Source organism: Schistocerca serialis, chromosome 2, assembly GCF_023864345.2.
Source record: "Schistocerca serialis cubense isolate TAMUIC-IGC-003099 chromosome 2, iqSchSeri2.2, whole genome shotgun sequence".
In the NCBI taxonomy this organism is placed as follows: domain Eukaryota; kingdom Metazoa; phylum Arthropoda; class Insecta; order Orthoptera; family Acrididae; genus Schistocerca; species Schistocerca serialis.
Window position 1 is genome coordinate 373788257 of NC_064639.1, and position 19863 is coordinate 373808119.

At 39.8% G+C, this 19863-nt stretch overlaps 1 protein-coding gene across 2 annotated transcripts in view; it reads left to right on the forward strand.

The window, feature by feature from the left end:
* The window catches only part of LOC126457188 (bifunctional peptidase and arginyl-hydroxylase JMJD5), an 88269-nt gene that overhangs the window by 39328 nt on the left and 29078 nt on the right, over window positions 1-19863 (forward strand). For both annotated transcript variants that reach the window (XM_050093277.1, XM_050093279.1), the window contains exons 3-5: window positions 4252-4420; window positions 6059-6223; window positions 18568-18791. In XM_050093277.1, the coding sequence (XP_049949234.1) occupies window positions 4252-4420; window positions 6059-6223; window positions 18568-18791 (558 nt within the window). The remainder of the gene's footprint in view (window positions 1-4251; window positions 4421-6058; window positions 6224-18567; window positions 18792-19863) is intronic.

Sequence of the window (19863 nt, forward strand, 5' to 3'; positions counted from 1 at the left end):
AACACCACCTCCCTTTACACTAACATCCCTAATTTCCATGGCCTTGCCACTATTGAACACTACCTTTTGCAGTGCCTGGTGATGGCCTTGCCACTATTGAACACTACCTTTGACAATGTCCGGTGGATTCCATACCTACAACCTCCTTCCTGGTCATCAGGATTAACTATGAAATGATAATTAAATCAAGACCCCAAGCTGTCGACAGGTGTTGATATACGTCAATGTGGGCAGTTGAAAATGTGTGCCCTGACCAGGACTCAACCCCAGGATCTCGCGCTTACATGGCAGGTGCTCTAGCCATTTGAGCCACCGAGAGCACAGAGGATAGTGCGACTGCATGGATTTATCCCTTGCATGCTTCCCATGAAACCCACATTCCCAACTCAATGTCCACACACTACATTCGTAGTGCCCCTGCCGACTACACTCATTAATTGCAGCAGATAATCTTAGAGAGTCCCATAAGACTTCGGGCAATGCATGTGCACACAGCACAGGAGAAAGAACAGATACCATCTTCATATAGTTAAGGCTAACCGGCCATTGATCTTCTTCTTGATGCCTTCCAAATATATAGAAAACACATTACCACTGATATTGCCATTAACAATACCTCAGGCCACCCAAACCAATATAAAACCACTTTCTTCAGGTCACCTGTAAACCATGTGTTTTGCATTCCTATCAGTGAAGCAGATGCCTTTAAGTAAATGAATGTGATAACCCAGATAACCCTGACGTCCTTCTGGAAGGACAGCGTCACTCACTGTTGAAATTATTTATTTTTGCGAATAATGCATTGTTGCAACGGACTGTGACTCATTGTTATATGAAGTAGGCAGAGTCAGTTGTGCGCTGCGACAGTCAGTTTGACGCTGTCGTTCATAGGGAGTGAGAAACTGTGTCTTGAAAATAGGGCCTATTTTACCATGGACGAACTGACTGACCTTGTCATCGATGTGTATGTATATTTTCTTTCATATTGCATCAATAATTCTGAAACTTGTCATATGATATCTTCAAGAATTAACCTATATTATTTACAAGTTCATATTATGATTGAAAGTTTTCGTCAATTGTAATTCAATAATGTTTTCAACCGTCCTTCCAGAAGGTCGTCAGGGTAATATGTTGTCATTTTGTATTCACAGAAAATGATGTACACTGATGGAACTTTTGGACATGTTAGAATCAAAAGATGAGGAAATACCTAATACTGGCCTGTGTAGTAAGGATTATGAAATGAAAGGCATGGGGTACGGTGTGGTAATGACTTATGTTGACCAGTTACTTCCACATGTTCCATATCGAATATACTTTGATAACCTCTTTACCAGTGTTGAACTACTACATGACCTAAAAGAGATGGGGGTGGAAGCAACAGGAACAAAAAGAGGAAACAGAGCTAAGAATTGTACTCTATCATCTGTAGATAAAATGATAAAAGAAAATAGAGGATCATATGAAGTTTGCTCTGAATCAGCATCTGGGATTTCCATTGTATGTTGGAATGACAGCAATGTTGTTACTGCAGCCACCAACTTTGACAGAGTGCAACCACTACGCTCTGGAGCAAGATTTTCCAGGGAACAAAAGAAACGGATTAGCATGCCTCAACCTAACTTCTTACACTCCTACAATACTCATATGGGAGGCATAGATCAAGCTGACCAAAATGTATCCCTATATAGATGGTCTGTAAGAGGGGAAAAAGTGGTATTTCCCGATCATTGGACATTTTATAGACATTGCAGAGCAAAATGCCTGGGATCTTTACACGCACAATGAAGAACCCATAGATCATCTGACATTCCGTCGTCGAATTGTCACTGCAATTCTTGAAAGTAACAAAAGAGTCACTACCAGTAGAGGACGTCCTAGTAAGAGGACAAAACTAGATTTTAGATGTGATGGAAGAGAACATTAGGTTGCTGAATTACCAACGGACGAGATACCAAAAAAGAAGCAGCAGCTGAAATGTCGAAGTTGCCACAAAAAACTACTACTATGTGCGTAAAATGTGACGAACCACTTCATGTTTGTTGCTTTTTGTCTTATCATACTAGTGCATAAAATATGTGTGTTGGTTATTTTCTTTATTTTTTGTATTTATTACCTGTTTTAGCCCATAATTCAAATTTATTTATGTTTATTTGAAAGTATAAAAACCAAAACAAATTAATTGTGCAATGTCATATACATTAAAAACATTTTCCCTTATTGTTCTGACGTCCTTCTGGAAGGACGCCCACTTCTGGAAATACTAAATAAAAATAAATACTCAAAATTGTTTTTACTTTCTTTTTTACAACCTTGTGAATCAATGTAGATAAGATATAAAGCAATTTTGAAAAACAAATAATTCAGGACTATCTGGGTTAAACCTGTAGTCCAAAATAATGGACATAACACCACCATAATAAACACCCTAGTTGAAAAAATCCACCACCAACATGACAAGCTAAGAAAGAAATGACAAAATTTGCCAGTCTTCCATTCCTTGGCAGTGTGTCATTTTAACTTGAAAATCTTTGCAGATCACATCCTTCCATACTGACAAACTACAAAATAAAATTGTTCATAATAATAAATCTGCTGGATTGGCATACAAACTCTTGCTCCTGTTCTTGCTTCTATATAGGGCAAATAGCAAGAAGTTTTGCAACCCACCACAGATAACATATGGATGCCCTCCAACTCAAAAAGTTAAATAAGCCCAGCTCACTTATTACTCATCATGCTGTGCTACACATGGCTGAAAAAGTGCTGCAGATAGATCTCCTTGAACAATTAGAGACTTTTATTCATAAGCTAAAATCACCTCAAAAATTCCTTAGCAAAGAAACTAAATCAATAGAGAACTTTTTCTTCAAGAATTTCCTAGACAATCTGGCACCAAAACACCAATAATAATAAAATAGATTCATCCTTATGCATAAATTATATCCTACATTCATGTAGCAATTATAGCATTTTGTAACTCAGTTAGTCTTCAATCACATAGCACATATTTAACTCTGTTTATCTTTTGTATAAATTTTAATTCATATTACAAAATTCACTCAAATATATTGTGTGTACTTATAAATTTATACTGTAATACAGTGCATCTCAGGCCAAAGATTATGATGTAGTAAAGTGCGATAAGTCATATTCATATTCTTTGTGATAACATCAAGTATTTACCTTCAGTGCTGCTAAGTGCTGCGTAAGTTTTTGTGTCTTACCTGGTAATGTACATTATGGGAGTGGATTTACTGTGAATATGATGCAGTGTGCTGTAGGTAACGAAAATGTGACAACCTTCCTGTTCTGTAAACATTTCGCCATCGATAACTAAGTTTCTGTAATTTTCGCCACCACCACCACAGTATCTAGCTACACTTGATTCACGATGTAATGTTTCTGTGACATCTCCACCTGATGATGAACCTGCAGGAGGCCAAAAAATGTTAATGGTAAAATAAATTGTATCAAAAAATCAAAAAGTGACCAATTGCATATTTATTTCCAAATAATTTGCCAATATCAATATGTCAGTGTCTTCCATTTGCATGTCTGGAAGGGCTACTAAACTGCCCATTTTGCATACACAAGAATTCCCTGAAGCATTCTCAGCAAAGAACTTGCTGATATGACTTTTCCAGTTGCTCCTATGAGGTAAGGCTTGTACTTCTTGGGGTCACAAATATCAGTTCCATAGCCCTTGGTTAATTTAGCTGATTTTTAAAGTTGTCACTGTCTGTAGTGAACATTTAACCATTTAAAAATCATTGTACGAGTTGTCTTGCTTCCAGTCCAAAACTTGCCCAACACTGAAGTTAATCTGACGAATGGTGCCTGGATGCCATTTGAGCAAATTTGCATTTCCTCTTGTACCAGTGACTGCCGTATTGCTTTCAGAGAGGCAGTTAATAGCTCTGTACAGGTGTTTCCCATGTTTCTTGTGGATTGCTTGCTATTTCTTGGGTTATTTGTTATTAACTGATTTTCCCCCAATTTGTGGAGACCAGGTGTATTAGATGTGAAATATTAGTACTGTATTGTACATGAAATTGTTTAACTGAAAAAAAAAAAAATGTGATCAGGTGTAGAAAAAGAACTTGCACGGTTCCCATCTTTTAAATACTCTGGTTTTAATTATTAATATAATCTGCATTTTATCTTTGTACCATTGCACACAAAATATTACAAATTTACAGAGATTTTTCTCTTGTTTCTATGCTCAGTCTCTTGAAATATTACCAGGTCAAACTTTCTTTATCTGAAACGCAAGATCAGCCGTCAGAAGAGACCATAATGCATCAGAATGTGATGGAGATATTGGACATGGGGTTGCTGCTTGGAGCACCACTTGCAGCACCTGCCCCTGATCTATCTGATCTTGCCCGTATTCTCTCTGAGAATATTTCAAAAGGTAATAACTTAATACCTCATTGTGAAAATCTTGGTTTTGTTAGATATCTATTACTGTACTTGTCAGACACCAAAAGTAATATTATTTAGGTATTTACACAAAATTTCTATTGATGGTGTTGTACTAGTTTTATTTATGACTCTTATATCTTAGTGCCCAAGAAGTGATATATATATATATATATATATATATATATATATATATATAGGGAAACATTCCACGTAGGAAAAATATATCTAGGTCGACAGACACACAAACATACACACAAAATTCAAGCTTTCGCAACAAACTGTTGCCTCATCAGGAAAGAGGGAAGGAGAGGGAAAGACGAAAGGATGTGGGTTTTAAGGGAGAGGGTAAGGAGTCATTCCAATCCTGGGAGCGGAAAGACTTACCTTAGGGGGAAAAAAGGACGGGTATACACTCGCGCGCACACACACATATCCATCCACACATATACAGACACAAGCAGACATATTTAAAGACAAAGAGTTTTGGCAGAGATGTCAGTCGAGGCAGAAGTGCAGAGCACTGTACTGTAATGATATATATATATATCTGTGTGTGTGTGTGTGTGTGTGTGTGTGTGTGTGTGTGTGTGTGTGTGTGTGTGTCTAGTTAAGAGCACAGTGCAATGGCAGAAAAGATTATCAGAGGGATGGTCAATAAGAAAGGAAGTAATGTGCAGACTTCATGAAGAATAGCTGAGTAGCTTGTAAAATGGATAATGCTTTCTGTATTCAGAATTCCTGGAGGTGATCCAAATTGCAGTGATTATGAAAAAAGTTCAGAAGAGTTGCAACAGAAGTATGTCCTGTGGGTTTGAGATAAGGTTTTGATTGTATAATTTCGTGAAATGAATGAGAGAATTGTAAATCAGCTTTTTCTCACATGTTTTAAACTTATTCAGGAAAAAGAATGTACAAAAAATGTAGAGGAGACTGAACTCGCACTGGACAATGACAAAATACTCAGGAAAGTAAAGGTAGCAGAAAATGAATTCTAATGTTATGATCAGAAGTGGAAGTAAAGATGCCTTCGTTTAGGCATCTAGAGAAAGCTCTCAGCATTATAAAAGGGAATTAATGTTTGTATTTATCGGAAGAGTGATGAACCTGGAGTACCAGAATCACCAATCTGTGCTGTAACTATAACAATTTCTGTAACATCACTGCTTTCACTGAAGTGCAGAATTTAAATCAAGATTACGGCTATACAAGAATTATTTACAGGAAACTAATTCAGTTTGACTCTTTAGAGATAGTGAAAAGTGAGCAAACTAATTTCAGTTCCTTGGATTTCTTCAGGTACGAAGCTGACGGTGTACAGAGTTGCATGGAAATTTACCATCAATAATTTGCATTGTATTCGTTAATTATAGGCTCCAATCACATTACACATCAGTTATCATTGATCCATCTTTTCCACATTCATTCCACATTCTGCTATTCTAACATATAACCATTTATTTTGTGTGAAAGTAATTAAATAAGTCAGTGTGTATATCTCAGGTTTCTGAAATTTACAGTTAGTGTTGATTTTCTCTCTCTTATTATTATTTTTATTTTAGTTATTCAGTTTTGTAACATGTACTGGAAGTTTCTGGTAACTGTGCACAGGTTGCAACTTTTGTTTCAGATGTGGATATGAAACCTCTAGCAGTATCAGAAATCAAAAGGCAGAGATTGTTAGCCTCAGATATCAGTGGCATTCATGGTACACCAGTACCTACAGTGGAATGTCCATCACTTGAAAGTTTCTACGCCATGTATTTTAAACCACTTGTACCAGTTAAGATTACAGGTAAGTAATGGGTGAAATGTGTAGACTGGTGAAGACCAGAACTGGAGCTAGCTCTCTCTCTCTCTCTCTCTCTCTCTCTCTCTCTCTCTCTCTCTGTGTGTGTGTGTGTGTGTGTGTGTGTGTGTGTGTGTGAAGGGGAGGGGTATCAATGTGCCTCCCACCACCGCAAACCAAGGGGTATGTGCCCATCATGGCTAAGGTACAGGGCTCCGTGCAATGGTTTACTGCCAGGTAACCATTGCTGTGGCTGCATGATGCCATTGAGGAGAGTCCCCATTTGAAGTGGGTGGTATCATGATGGAAGACCCATGCATAAAGTGAATTAATAAACTTTAGTCTGCTGGTGGCTGCTAGGCCCCAGCAGTCTCTTTATATTGGAAATATTCTTATAATTAAGGAGGATAAGACTCCACGATGTTTCCCTCCCTGGCTACGCTGTGGGAAGAGGGACAAGCCAGACTTGGACTAATGAGGATACTTTTACTGCAATGAAACCATTTTTTGTCAAGAACATTGAAGACAAATTTGGGGAAGCTGAACTTGTGGGAAAAATGCAAAATGGGTCATTATTAATTAAAACTTCCTCTGCTGCCCAATCTACATCCCTTCAGATATGTGATTGTCTAGGTAACATTCCTGTGATCATTGTCACACACAAAACTTTGAATGTGGTACAAGGAATCATCTTCCACGGAGATCTTATGCTCCAAATAGACGAGGAGTTAGAGACTCACCTCCAACCGTGAGGTGTACGTTTTATCAGACATGTTCAAATAGGACCCAAGGATAATCATATGGATACATGCGCATTTATCTTAGCTTTGATGGGAATGCCATTGTGGAGAAAGATAAGGTCATGATGTACAGGTGTGATGTGAAACCATATGTCCCATTGCGTGCGTCAGATGTTCATGCTTTGGGCATATGTCATCCTGCTGCATGGCAAACCCAGAATGTGTCAACTGTGGACGACCATTCCACGAAGGTAGTCCCTTTAAACATGCACCTTTGTGTGTCATCTGCATGTAACACCATCCTCTAAGTTCTCTAGTTCACCCAGTTTTCAAGAAAGAAGATCCAAGAATGCAAATATGTTTGTTGTATAATGATGCACGTAAGAAATATGAACTCCTACATCCTGTGTGTATGACCATTAATTATGTTAACGTATGACCATCGCCCCTACCTCAACCTTCCACAAACCAATTCTCACACCATCCTTCTCTCCTGTGATTCCTGCAGTCTCTTCCTTGGGAACCACTTCCCATAGCTGGCTGGAGAAGCATTTTCCTTCACCAGTGTCTACTGGTACATGGATTTCTCTTGGAATCCCTTTCCCTGACAACCTCCGTACATGAGTCCTAACACCAAACGGTGGCTGATGGACCCACAACCAGTGGGTCCCAGGGCTGTCCACTCTTCATATGTTCTAGTGCTCAATGCAAATAGACCTTTAAATGCCACCTTGCTCCCCAAAGATTATGAAGGAAAGGACGAAGAAGCAGAAGAAAAGAAGAAGAATCACTACAAAGCTCCTCTGGTTCCTCTGGAGGTGTCAGATCCCTGCAGTCAGATTTTACATGTCTGCACATTTAAAGCAAGTTGCCAATTTCTGCACTACTTTGAAATCTTAAGATCTGACAATATTTATGCAGCTTCTTTCAGATAGTACTTCATAATAGATAACTGAATCATTTGCAAAAAACATGATTTTACTACAGATATTGTCTGCAAGGTAGTTGATATACAACATGAATAGCACACTTCCCTGGGGCGCACACTAAGTTACTTCTACATCTGACTACGACTCTCCATCCAAGGTAACATGCTGCATTCACTCTACCAATAAGTCCTCAGTCCAGCCACAAATTTCATTTGATACCTGATATGAATCTGCTTTTGACAATAAGAATCAGTGTGATACTGAATTGAACACTTTTCAGAAATCAAGAAATACTGTGAGTCTAATGCTTTTTGGAAATCAAGAAATTCTGCATCTACCTGACCGCCTTGATCCAGAGCTTTCAGTAAGTCGTGTGAGAAAAGTGCAAGTTGGGTTTCACATGGTTGATGATTTTGGAATCCATGCTGGTTGGCATTGAGGAGGTCTTTCTGTTTGAGATGCCTCAGTATGTTCAAACTCAGAATATGTTAAAAGTCCTACAACAAGCTGATTTCAAGAACAGTGGATAGCAGTTTTGTGGATCACTTCTACTATTCTTCTTGTAGACATGTGCGACATGTGCTTTTTTTCAAAGAACTGGGCAAAATTTTTCATTTGAGGGATCGATGATAGTTTATAGTTAGAAGAGTGGTTAAACTCAGCTGGAAATTCAGTATAGAATCTGACAAGGATTCCATTGGGTCCTGGAGCTTTGTTCAATTTCAGATGTTTCTCAACATCACTGACATGAATACTTATTTCATTCATCTTTTCAGTGGTACAAGGATTTAAACTAGGGCCATTTGAAATCAGATAAGCATTTCAGATTTTGCTCTGCTACCCTCAATTTCAGTTCCTGTCTCATTCGCTAGGGACTGGATGCTAACTTTGGTGCCACCAACAGCCTTTACATACGACCAGAATTTCTTTGGGTTCTGTGAAATATCATGTGTAATATCCTGCTAAAATAGTCATTAAAGGCATCATACATTGCTCTCTTGACAGTCAAAAATGTTTCATTCAACTACTAGTATAAATGTACAAAAAAATCATGAAAATCTGAGATGTCAAGATCAAGACCATTGGTTGATTTCATAAAGGACTGACCTTGCTACTGAAACCTACCTTTACTAAATAAGTGTATGGCAAAGCCATCTTTCACTAAAAGAAGTGTATGGCAAAGCCTGTTCATCAAGTACACGAGTTTTTGACTGATTCAAGCATTTCCAAGATGGCAGAGATGATGATGAAAATGTCTCAGTATAAAAAAAGGATGAAAATATTGAAAAAGTACATAATCTGATTCGATCTGACTGTCAGTTGATTATCTGATCAATTGCTGAAAATGTAGTAATTGAAAAACAGTGCACTGTAAATTTTACACAACTGAACTAACATGAGAAAAGTGCGTGCAAAACTGGCACTGAAAATCGTCACGATTAAATAAGAGTCTTGTGAAAAGATTTGTACCGACACTTTGAATACCACTGAAAATGACCCTGACTTCTTGGAAAGAGTGATAATGTGACAAATTTTGGTTTTCCGCTTATGACCTAGGAACTAAGCACCAACCCAAGCATTGGAAGGGCCCAACTTCATTATAAGACAAAAACGCTCAAATGAACAAATTCGAACACTGATAATGATCCAGAATGAAATTTTCACTCGGCAGTGGAGTGTCTGTTGATATGAAACTTCCTGGCAGATTAAAACTGTGAGCCAGACCAAGGCTAACTTGGAACCTTTGCCTCCACTGCAGAGTGAAAATTTCATTCTGGAAACATCACTCAGGCTGTGGCAAAGTCAGGTCTCTGCAATATTCTTTCTTCCGGGAGTGCTAGTTCTGCAAGCTTTGCAGGAGAGCTTCTGTGAAGTTTGGAAGGTAGGAGACGAGGTACTGGTGGAAGTGAAGCTATGGGGACAGGTCATGGGTCGCGCTTGGGTAGCTCCGATGGTAGAGCAGTTGCCCATGAAAGGCAAATGTCCCAAGTTTGAGTCTGTCTGGCACACAGTTTAAATCTGCCAAGAAGTTTCAAGTAATAATGACTGTGGGGAAAAAAATTCACAGAATTGTCTTCACTGGGGTCCTATTAATCAACACTACCCCTTTGTTATTTAAGGTCAAATCTACATTAAAAGGAGCAAGATTTCAGTCCGTTGAAGTTGTGAAAGAACAAGTGGCAGGTGTCGTGAAACAGCTCACAGAGGAATACTTCCAGCACTGTTACCATCAATGGAGAATTCGCATGGAGCATTGTAGGGATAGATGAAGGGGAGAATTTTTTTTATCTTAAGTTTTAAAACAGAAATCCCATTATTTTATAGCCAAACATCATAGTCACTGGTCGGACATATGTGACTTATCAGTACAGTTCCCATATCCTGCACTTATTTCTGATATATAGTTCTTCATTTCTGGGAGATATTGGGTCTTACTATTCATGAAATATTTACATTTGCAGAAACAGTTCTTGTAGGTACAACTAAGAGAATTCTTCACTGAGGTGGGCTGTTCAGCTCTGTATTTCATGTGTGTTGAATGAAGAGGCTTTTAACGTGAAGTGTGAGTTTATGGCTGTAGGACTTCTGAACAAAAGACAAAAATTTTACAATAAAAAATGTTATTTCTTGACGATTCTACTCTCATAACTTGTACATTTTTCTGGAGTATATGGAAATATAGCTCATTCCTCATAAATGCAACTACTGTTCTCAATCTCCACTAGTCCCTGTACCTCATCATTCTGAACACTATCTCCTAGGCATGCCCCATTTAACCCTCTGTCATCAAATCATGTATACTTTTCCCCCTTTTCTACTGTAACTGACTTGTACCTTCCTTTGTTATGATTTAATTTTACTCCATATCCTACACCTTCCCAATGGACTAAGGTGATAAAACCTAATGTTCATACAGACCTGCTTTTGCCTGGCATAGTGCACCAACTCGGTGAGCATGGACTCAACAAGCCATTGGAAGTACCCTTCAGAAATACTGAGCCGCGCTACCTCTATAGCAGCCCATAATTGTAAAAGTGTTGTAAGCGCAGGATTTCTTGCAGGAACCGGCCTCTCAATTATTTCCCATAAATGTTCAATGGGATTCATGTTGGGCACCCTGGGTGGCCAAATCATTCACTCAAATTGTCCAGAATGTTCTATAAACCATTTGTGATCAACTGTGGTCTGGTGATACAGCGCACTATCACCAATAAAACTTCCATAGTTTGGGAACATGAAGTCGATGAATGGCTGAAAATGGTCTCCAAGTAGCCGTACGTAACCATTTCCAGTCAGTGATCAGTTCAGTTGGACCAGAAGACCCAGTTCATTCCATGTAAACACAGCCCACGCCATTGTGGAGCCACTATCAGCTTGCACAGTGCCCTGTTGACAACTTTGGTCCCTGGCTTTGTGAGGTCTGTGCCACACTTGAACCCTACTATCAGCTCTTACCAATTGGAATCGGGACTCATCAGACAAGGCAATGGTTTTCCAGGTGTTTAGGGTCAAAACGGTATGGTCACGAGTCGAGGTGGGCCACTGCAGGCCATGGCACTTGTGTCGATCTCCTGTTGGCATAGCCTGTTAACACCAAATTATGTCACACTGTCCTGATGGATACATTTGTCGTACGTCCCACATTGATTTCTGCAGTTATTTGCAGAGCTGTTTGTTAACAATGACATCTCTACACAAATGGCACTGCTCTGTCATTAAGGCTGTTGGGCCCATGTGTTGTCCATACTGATAGGTAATGCCTAATATTTGGTATTCTTGGCACTCTTGACACTGTGGATCTCTAAATATTTAATTCCCTAACTATTTCTGAAGTTGATTGCCCCATGCATCTAGCTCCAACTACTATTCTGCATTCGAAGTCTGCTAGTTCCTGTTGAGCAGCCATAATCATGTGGGGAAACTTTTTCACATGAATCACCTGAGTACGAAGGACAGCTCTTCCTATGCACTGGCCTTTTTTACCTTGTGTACGCGATACCACCATCAACTGTATATGTGCAGATCGCTAGCCTTGACCTGTTACCCAAGTGTATTGCCTCATCAAGGCCCTCTCACCCTGTGCAGATGTCAGTCAACCACTCCCTAAACACACCTCACCTACCAGTTCTATACTGTACACTAACATAATATAACCTAAGAGTTCCCCTGCTGTCCAACTCCTCCCTCTACACTAAACATTTTTCGTGTTGTCACCAGTAAAGCTGCAGCAGGTCTTGCCGCTGCACCCCCCCCCCCCCCCCTCCCCATTTGTCTCTTTCCTCAGTTGGCAGTCCAATGCTCTGTGCTCTGTTGGTTAATTGAATTGACAATGATGAATGTCAATGGCAGCACAAAACTATTGGCTCACACAGTAGTATGTATTTCCTCCACCTGAATATGCTAAAAACTAATCACTTTATTATAAATATTGTAGAGGGGCTGTTGTTGCTTCAACACGAGTCGAAACAGATTCTGAAAATGGTAGATTGGCAGGGACCAAACAATGAGGTCATCAGTCCCAAAATCCCAGAAAGGTTCATCTGGAAGTAGCGATGTCCCCTAAGAAAATTTTCTGATCTATTCAGGAGATTCATAACAAAAAAAGCAAGGAGGTTAAAAATGTACTGGATATCTTTTGTACAGTCAGTAATAGATGAAAGTTGAAGGAGACACGGAAGTCATCAGGTGGGCATCCCCGATGGCTCTGCTTGCAACAGGAATCATGCCACCCACAGCTGTCCCACCCCTGATCCTTTACAGTCAAGAGCACCTACTATTCAACGAAGTGCGACACCCAAAACAGATAATTGGATACAGCAGACAGGATGCAAATCAAATCTGAAAACAATTAAAAGAGTGTTAAAGAGGGATGAAAGAGTACAATGAATGGTCAAGGGGGTAGGATCAGGGATCCCCTAGATTTAGCACAACTGCCTTGCCTTGCCCCTGCATCTGCTCTGGAGGTAAATTAAAACTTTGTAGCAGTGAACAGAAACCACTTTCGTGGAGAAAACAAAGAACCAGTTCAACCATGCGGGGAGTGTCTGCCAATATTAAGATGCACTAAGTCTGGAAGTCCATATTTATTACGGAGGGCCAAAAGGTATGAGCTATTGCCTGTAAGACTCCACAACCAAATTGGGAGGTGTCTCGTTACACGGAAGAAAACTACGGGAAAGTACAGGTTAACCTGGTATCACCGATGTGGAGATGACATAGGACTAAAGATTCCTTCCACGAGAAACGGAAGGAAGAGCACCCTGTTGCAGTAGTCTCCTTCACTGTGGGGAGTTTATTAGATGAGGCAGTAGCCCACGAGATGTCGTTTCATTTCCAAGCAAGCAGAGATCTCATGTGCACCTGGAAATCCACACGTGGGGTCAGCAAAGCCAACAAGCAGGGAGTAAAGTCCCTCTAGCCATATGGTTGGCCTGTTCATTCCCCAGGATGCTCACATGACTTGGGTCTCAGAGAAATACCACTGAGCAGGCAGCACGACCAAGGTCAGTGAGAAGTTCACGAATAATTCAGACCAAAGGGTGGCTAGATCAGTATTGTTAATACCCTGTAGACTGCTCATTGAGTCAGAACGTATTAAAACACATTCAAGGCAGTCCTGTTTCATAAAATGGAGGGCACAGCTAAAGACTGTCAGATCTGCCGTAAACACGCTGTATGTTTGTGGCAGCTAATGGCATTCCATATCTGCACGAGATGTAAAACCAATCTCATCCACAGTTTTACAGCTGCCTGTGTGAAAGATGGTAGAACCCTGGAACTCTTGAATTGGATGTAACAGATGCTGAAAGGTCATGTGGGTGATAGAGTTTAGGACTTCAAAAGACACCAGTCCTAATTTAATAGCTGAGCACTATCCAGGGTGAGTGCACAAGAAGACATGGGGAATGCAGTTCAGTTAGAGGAGACCGGGATCTTGGCAGGCGCATTCCAACTGGTAATCCCATCCGAGGGCAAGAATCAGGTGGACAATACCCCTCTTAAGTACATGAAGTGTACAATCTAATCTGAAGCAAGAAGATCTTCAGTTTGGCAAGGAGACTATCTATGGGACTAGTCCGAAAGGCACCAGCAGCCACATGCACACCAAAATGATGGACTGGGCCTAACAGTTTCACAGCTGATGAAGCTGCCAGGACAAACCTGGCAACCATAATCCAGTCTGGACAAAACCAGGACCCAGTAAATATGGATAAGAGTAGTATGATCCACATCCCAAGAATGTGGGCAAGGAAGCAGAGCGTTAAGCTTCCACATGCAGCAAGTCTTCAGATGAAGATGGGACAGCCATGTCCCCTTTTATCAACAAGAAATCCCAAGACACTGAACTGCGTTACTACATCCAGGAAAACGCATGACCCACAATTTCATAGGAGAGAATTGTAAACCATGGGAAAGGGTCCATGCTGAGGCCACCATATGGCCTGGAACTTATGATTTTTGTTGTTCAAAAAGTGTGGGCGACAAGATTGAGCACATAGCACATGAATTGTCATAATATTGGGTTGTTATATGCGCGGGTGTGCGTGTGCGCAATGGGAATATGATTCCTTCCTTGCTGGTCAGAGGTTAGATCTGATCCTGCAGGAAGATGAGATAGTGTCTGCATTTGCGTGTTGCCCTGTTGCCTTGCATGTCATTGCATAAGTGAAGAATTTCAGGAAAAGTGCCAATGTTGGAGTCAGTGCTGTTCACTCTGGAAGACTGGAGCCTGAAGAAATCTACCAGTGGTTTTGGTTTGTGATTAAAGTGTTCTTAGTACTGAACAGGTATACATGGAACTTCTTAATTGCAAATACAATCACCGATGCCTCCTTTTCTGTGTGACTATTCTTTTGTGCAGGTATCAGTATTTTTGAAACACAGCCTATGGATTATTCAGTATCATCATTATTTCTATGAGCCAACACGGCACCACTATCATGTAGAGGAATCTGTGGCCATAAGCAGTGGATGTGATGGTGGAAATTATGTAAGGCAAGGTGCCAAATGAAGCGTAATATTTAACTATGTAAAGGGTCATTCAGACAGCTGTCCACTTGCATTGAACACATTTCTTCCACAACTGATTTAGTGGTTGCATGATATTGACCATTTGTGTGTGCGTGTGGGGGGGGTTTAACTTTAAATAAAATTGTTGTAAGTTTCGAGGGTGATGTAGAGGGCTGATAGCTGCTACATTGTGGTTAGTGGGTGGGATCTCTTCTTTGTATAGCAAGTACCCGAGGTATTCCATGTGCTCCTGGAAAAACTGGCATTTGTCTAAGTGGGGCTTCAGTACTGTATCATCTAATGTAGTAAATAGTGCAGGAGTGAAGGAGATCCCAAAAGGAAAGTGCTTGTATTTGTACAAGCTGAAGGGGGTGTTGATAACTAAGATGTTTTTCAGCTCCTCATCCAGTAGTATTTGCAAATGTGGGTTGGCTAGGTGGATTGTAGAGAAATACTCTCCTCTGACAAGCTTTGTGATGTGGCCTTCTGGATGTGGTACAGGGCAAGTTTCTACTCATGCCTAGGCATTGACTTCTGATTTAAAATTACCACTTAGTCAGAAGGAGCCATTGTGTTTCTTGACTACTAACAGGAGTCTGGTTCAAGTGCTTGTTTTAATTGGTTCAGTCACCCAGCCTCATAGAATCACTAGAGCTCCTGCTTAATGGCTGCCAATAAGGAGACCAGAATGACCCGTGTTCAACTGAAACAAGGTACCACGTCTAGTCGCAAGCAGTTGGGAGACAGGAAATCTGTGGCACACCCCAGGCCAGTTTTGAATAAACACACAAATACGGCACAGAGATGACCTGAACTTCGTCAGTGACGGAGAATCCAGACAACAAGGCATCCGAACTGAAAATGTCTGTGATCTTTTAGGCTGCAGAAATAGAGAATTAACCCAAAGGCGAATTGAACTGTTACCATAAGGGTGAAGGTGGGGCTAATTCTGGGGAATGTCGACAAGCATATGTTAAGAGGTTTTCCAAGGAAAGTGTAACTCCTTGTGGAAACAGGTTCTTTGCTCATAGTTGTGAGGTTATAAATTACTTGTTAATGAAATTATTGCTTGAGGAATTTATTTACTACAAATGACCATCCCAGCAGGCATTAGAATGGTACATTACATGGTACAGAATTCCAAAATTCGATGTGATCGAAAAAGAATTTGATGTGGTCAAAAGTCTCAAATGTAGTCGAAATCAAGGGAAAAAAAAATTTCCGAATCTAAGCCGCACCTGGAATTTGAGACTCGCAATTCAAGGGGAGACAAAAGTTTTAGGCCACATCTCCAAATCGAAACAAAGTTGGTCCATTGTAATGAGACACATTTTAGGTCGAATGAATGACGATACAGCTACAGTAGTTTGGTCCGAGTCGTAAGCTTAGCAGTTAAGCTTTACCCGATAGCCATTGCTATGCGTCAGGCACACCAACCGTATTTATACGGGTACCCTTCCTTTTTCACGTGCTTCATCTGGTTTGAACTGATTGCTTATTTTTCTTTGATCTGATAAGCGCCATTTTCTTTGTTATAGGTGTTCATGTCACTCTAAGCTGAAAATGCATTACTGTACTGTGTCATGCATTGTTTGTAGCATTCTGATAGTGCGTGTTTATGGCCTGTCGCCGCTCGCGGCATGGCTTGTTTTTGTGCGCGCTGGAGCCGCTTACAATTAAAATAGAGGAATAGTCTCATTAGCTAAACAATGGCAAAAGACTGCTATTTGTTGTTACTTAACATGGCGGCTTTATTTGATAATGATCAACAAGAACCAAATAATAGACTGCGTATGATAGATGATGATCTGAAAGAGAGTTTAGCGAAAATTTTTCTCCGCTTGAAAATCTTTGCAGGCGCCTCTTTAGTACATTACATTCCGCACAGAAATTAGTCATCTTAGATTTAAAAATCTAGTCATTTGCCGTGCTTCATTTCTGACTGTATCACTATTAGGCATAAGAATAATACAAATATAAACATGACATGATATATATATTCTTCCACGTCTGCTGTTGTCTCACTCTAGTTTTGTAGTTTATTAGGCAGACAGGATTTAAATGAGATAGCAGCAAACACGAAACAATACATGGCAAAATGTTTATATTTCTATTATTCTTACGGTGAAGAGAATACTGCATGTGAGTCACAATTCATAAAAATTCCTATTAGCAACCATCCCTTCTCACAGGTAGGAAAAAATTCAGAATGTAGAGTTGGCCATATTGACAAACATCCCAAACAGTCTTGCCAGTCAGATTTTCATAGTACATTGAAATGCTGCTACATTCGGAGATGAACAATACGGAATTTGTATTTACTTCGTTGGATAATGTACAAAAATGCAGTGGTTGAAACTCGGGGCGGAGAAAAAAGCTCGTCTTCCACCTTTTTTAATTTATTTAATGACGCAGAGGTTTTGGTGCCAGTATTTATCTTTGTGCATAAAAAGCATGCATATGTAGCGCTACATATATTCAACAACAGAAGTTAGTTGTGGCGGCACCCACCAAAATTTTTCAGAACTCCCGCTTGCTTTGCACTCGATTCTAAGCCGCACGCAGTTTTTTGGATTACAAAAACTGGAAAAAAAGTGTGGCTTAGATTCGAGTAAATGCGGTATTGAGGCATCTAATCAACTTGAAGACCAGGCCCAGTCCCTACCGTGGAATGAAACACAAAAATGTAAGTTAATCAGTTTTGTACCCATGCTTTGAGGTAATGAGTGAATTTAAAGCAACGTGGTTTCCTACATTTGAGATATCAAAAAAGTGGTTTGAAGTATTTTTTGCTGTCTTTTGAGCCATTTGTAGACACTTTTCTGTAAGATAAAACAGTCTCCTACAGCTAATCATAATAGGGAGGTGAATGTGATCTTCAAGGATGGTTTTGTAATCAAATCGGAATGAACAGGACTTCTATGGAAGAGGTCAACAATTCAAATGCCCCATTTGGCCATCCAGTTATATGTTTTCCTTGATTTCCTGAAATTGATTAAGGCAAATGGCAGCATGGTTTCTTTGAAAGGGCATGGCTGATTTCCTTCCTTACCTGAGCTTGTGCTCTATCATTAATTAACTTGTAACTGAAAGCACCTCAAACCCCTATCTTTCCTCCTTCATTCTTTGTAAGCAGATCACTCAAGATTGCCTTCGACATGGACAAAACCATAATGCCACTACTAATGGTTGGTGTTCTTCCAGAATTGTTGAGCTGTAAGATGTCAGTTGATTACCATGTACATCAGTGGCATGTGGAGCTCAACAGTTTCTATGACGATAATTCGCAGTGCTTCCATTATTGCATTTATGCTATACTTTTAGCCCAAGAGAGGACAAATACATCACAAACTTGACCATTTCAGAAAAACTGCCTGCCTGCAGCCCAAAGGGTGCCCTACAACTTGGGTAAATTACTTCATTTGCCTATAGCGGCAATGAATGAAATGTCTACATATAGCTTGTCAACAGTGTATATCATGTATAGCGCACCACTAGTTATACGCCATAGGCGTCATATCAAGGAGCTAGTTTTAGTAATATAAATTTTAGTAATGCAAGTTTAATTTATATTGCCATGTCTTCCATTGTTAATTTATATGGCTCACAAACACTGAATAATGACTACAAAAGTAATTAGTGTCCTACAGTACGCGTCATTTTTTTTTAGGTTGCATGTCCCATTGGCCAGCTATGGAGCGATGGACTGACTTCACTTACCTTCAAGCTAAAGCTGGTGCCCGCACTGTTCCTGTGGAATTAGGTCCTCACTACTTGCATCCTGACTGGAGTCAAAAGCTGATGACAGTTGGCACATTTATTAAGGACTACGTAAGAAATCCAGAATCGGGAAAAGATGTGGGTTATCTTGCTCAGCATCCTCTTTTTGATCAGGTAACAGAGTATTGCCAAAAAATATTTAAGGCAGAATGATAAATAAAATATTAATTCTGACTGACAAAGATAATTGTACTTAGTAGAATAAAAATGGTTGGTCTCTCTTGATGTGTGGAGATTTAAAGCATTCAGAGTTGAAGTTAGACAGGATATAGTGCTCTGTGAAGAGGAGAAATACTTCACAGAAACAATAAACTGCATGATATCAGAGTTTGGGTTATTTCCTAACATAAGAAAAAATGAAGGAACAATGAACAAGGGCAAATGAGTGATTCAAAGTGGAAAAATGATGCTCAGTTATGCTTTGTAACGTTGTTGTTGTTGTCGTTGTTGTTGTCTTTAGTCCTGAGACTAGTTTGATGCAGCTCTCCATGCTACCCTATCCTGTGCAAGCTTCTTCATCTCTTGGTCTCCCTCTAAGATTTTTACCCTCCACGCTGCCCTCCAATGCTAAATTAGTGATCTCTTGATGCCTCAGAACATGTCCTACAATATTGATACAATAAGTAATCCTACAATAGCGATACAATAAGTAGTCCCTTCATGCCTTTCAGAATTTCTCATTGCTCAGAGAAAGCTTCTGTACCAGTAATGAGAAACATAAAACTGATCTGCTGTGGAGTATGTTCCTTTCTCTTATTAATGAAAAATAAAAAACTGTCTTTACCTCAGAAACAAAAATCTTAGGATGCTGATTTAAGTACCAACTTATCATGACTAATATGGTATGCTTTTGCTGGAGATATTATGTTTCCATGAACAATGTAGTGTGTTTCTCATGAAGATTGTCATATGTGGTTGTAACTTTTGTTGTCTTCAGTCCACACTAGTTTACTATAGCTGTCCATCAAATTACATCCTTTGCAAGCCTTTTCATACCTGTGTAACTAGTGCAACCTCCATCCTGTTGAAACTGTTTATTGCTCTACAGTTACTACACATCACACTTCCTTCCATTACCAAACTGACCTTTCCGTAAAGCCTCAGAATCTGTCGTAACAATCAGCCCCTTCTTTCATCTTTTGTAAAGTTGTGCCATGTGGTTATGGTCACGATAATAATCCTCTTC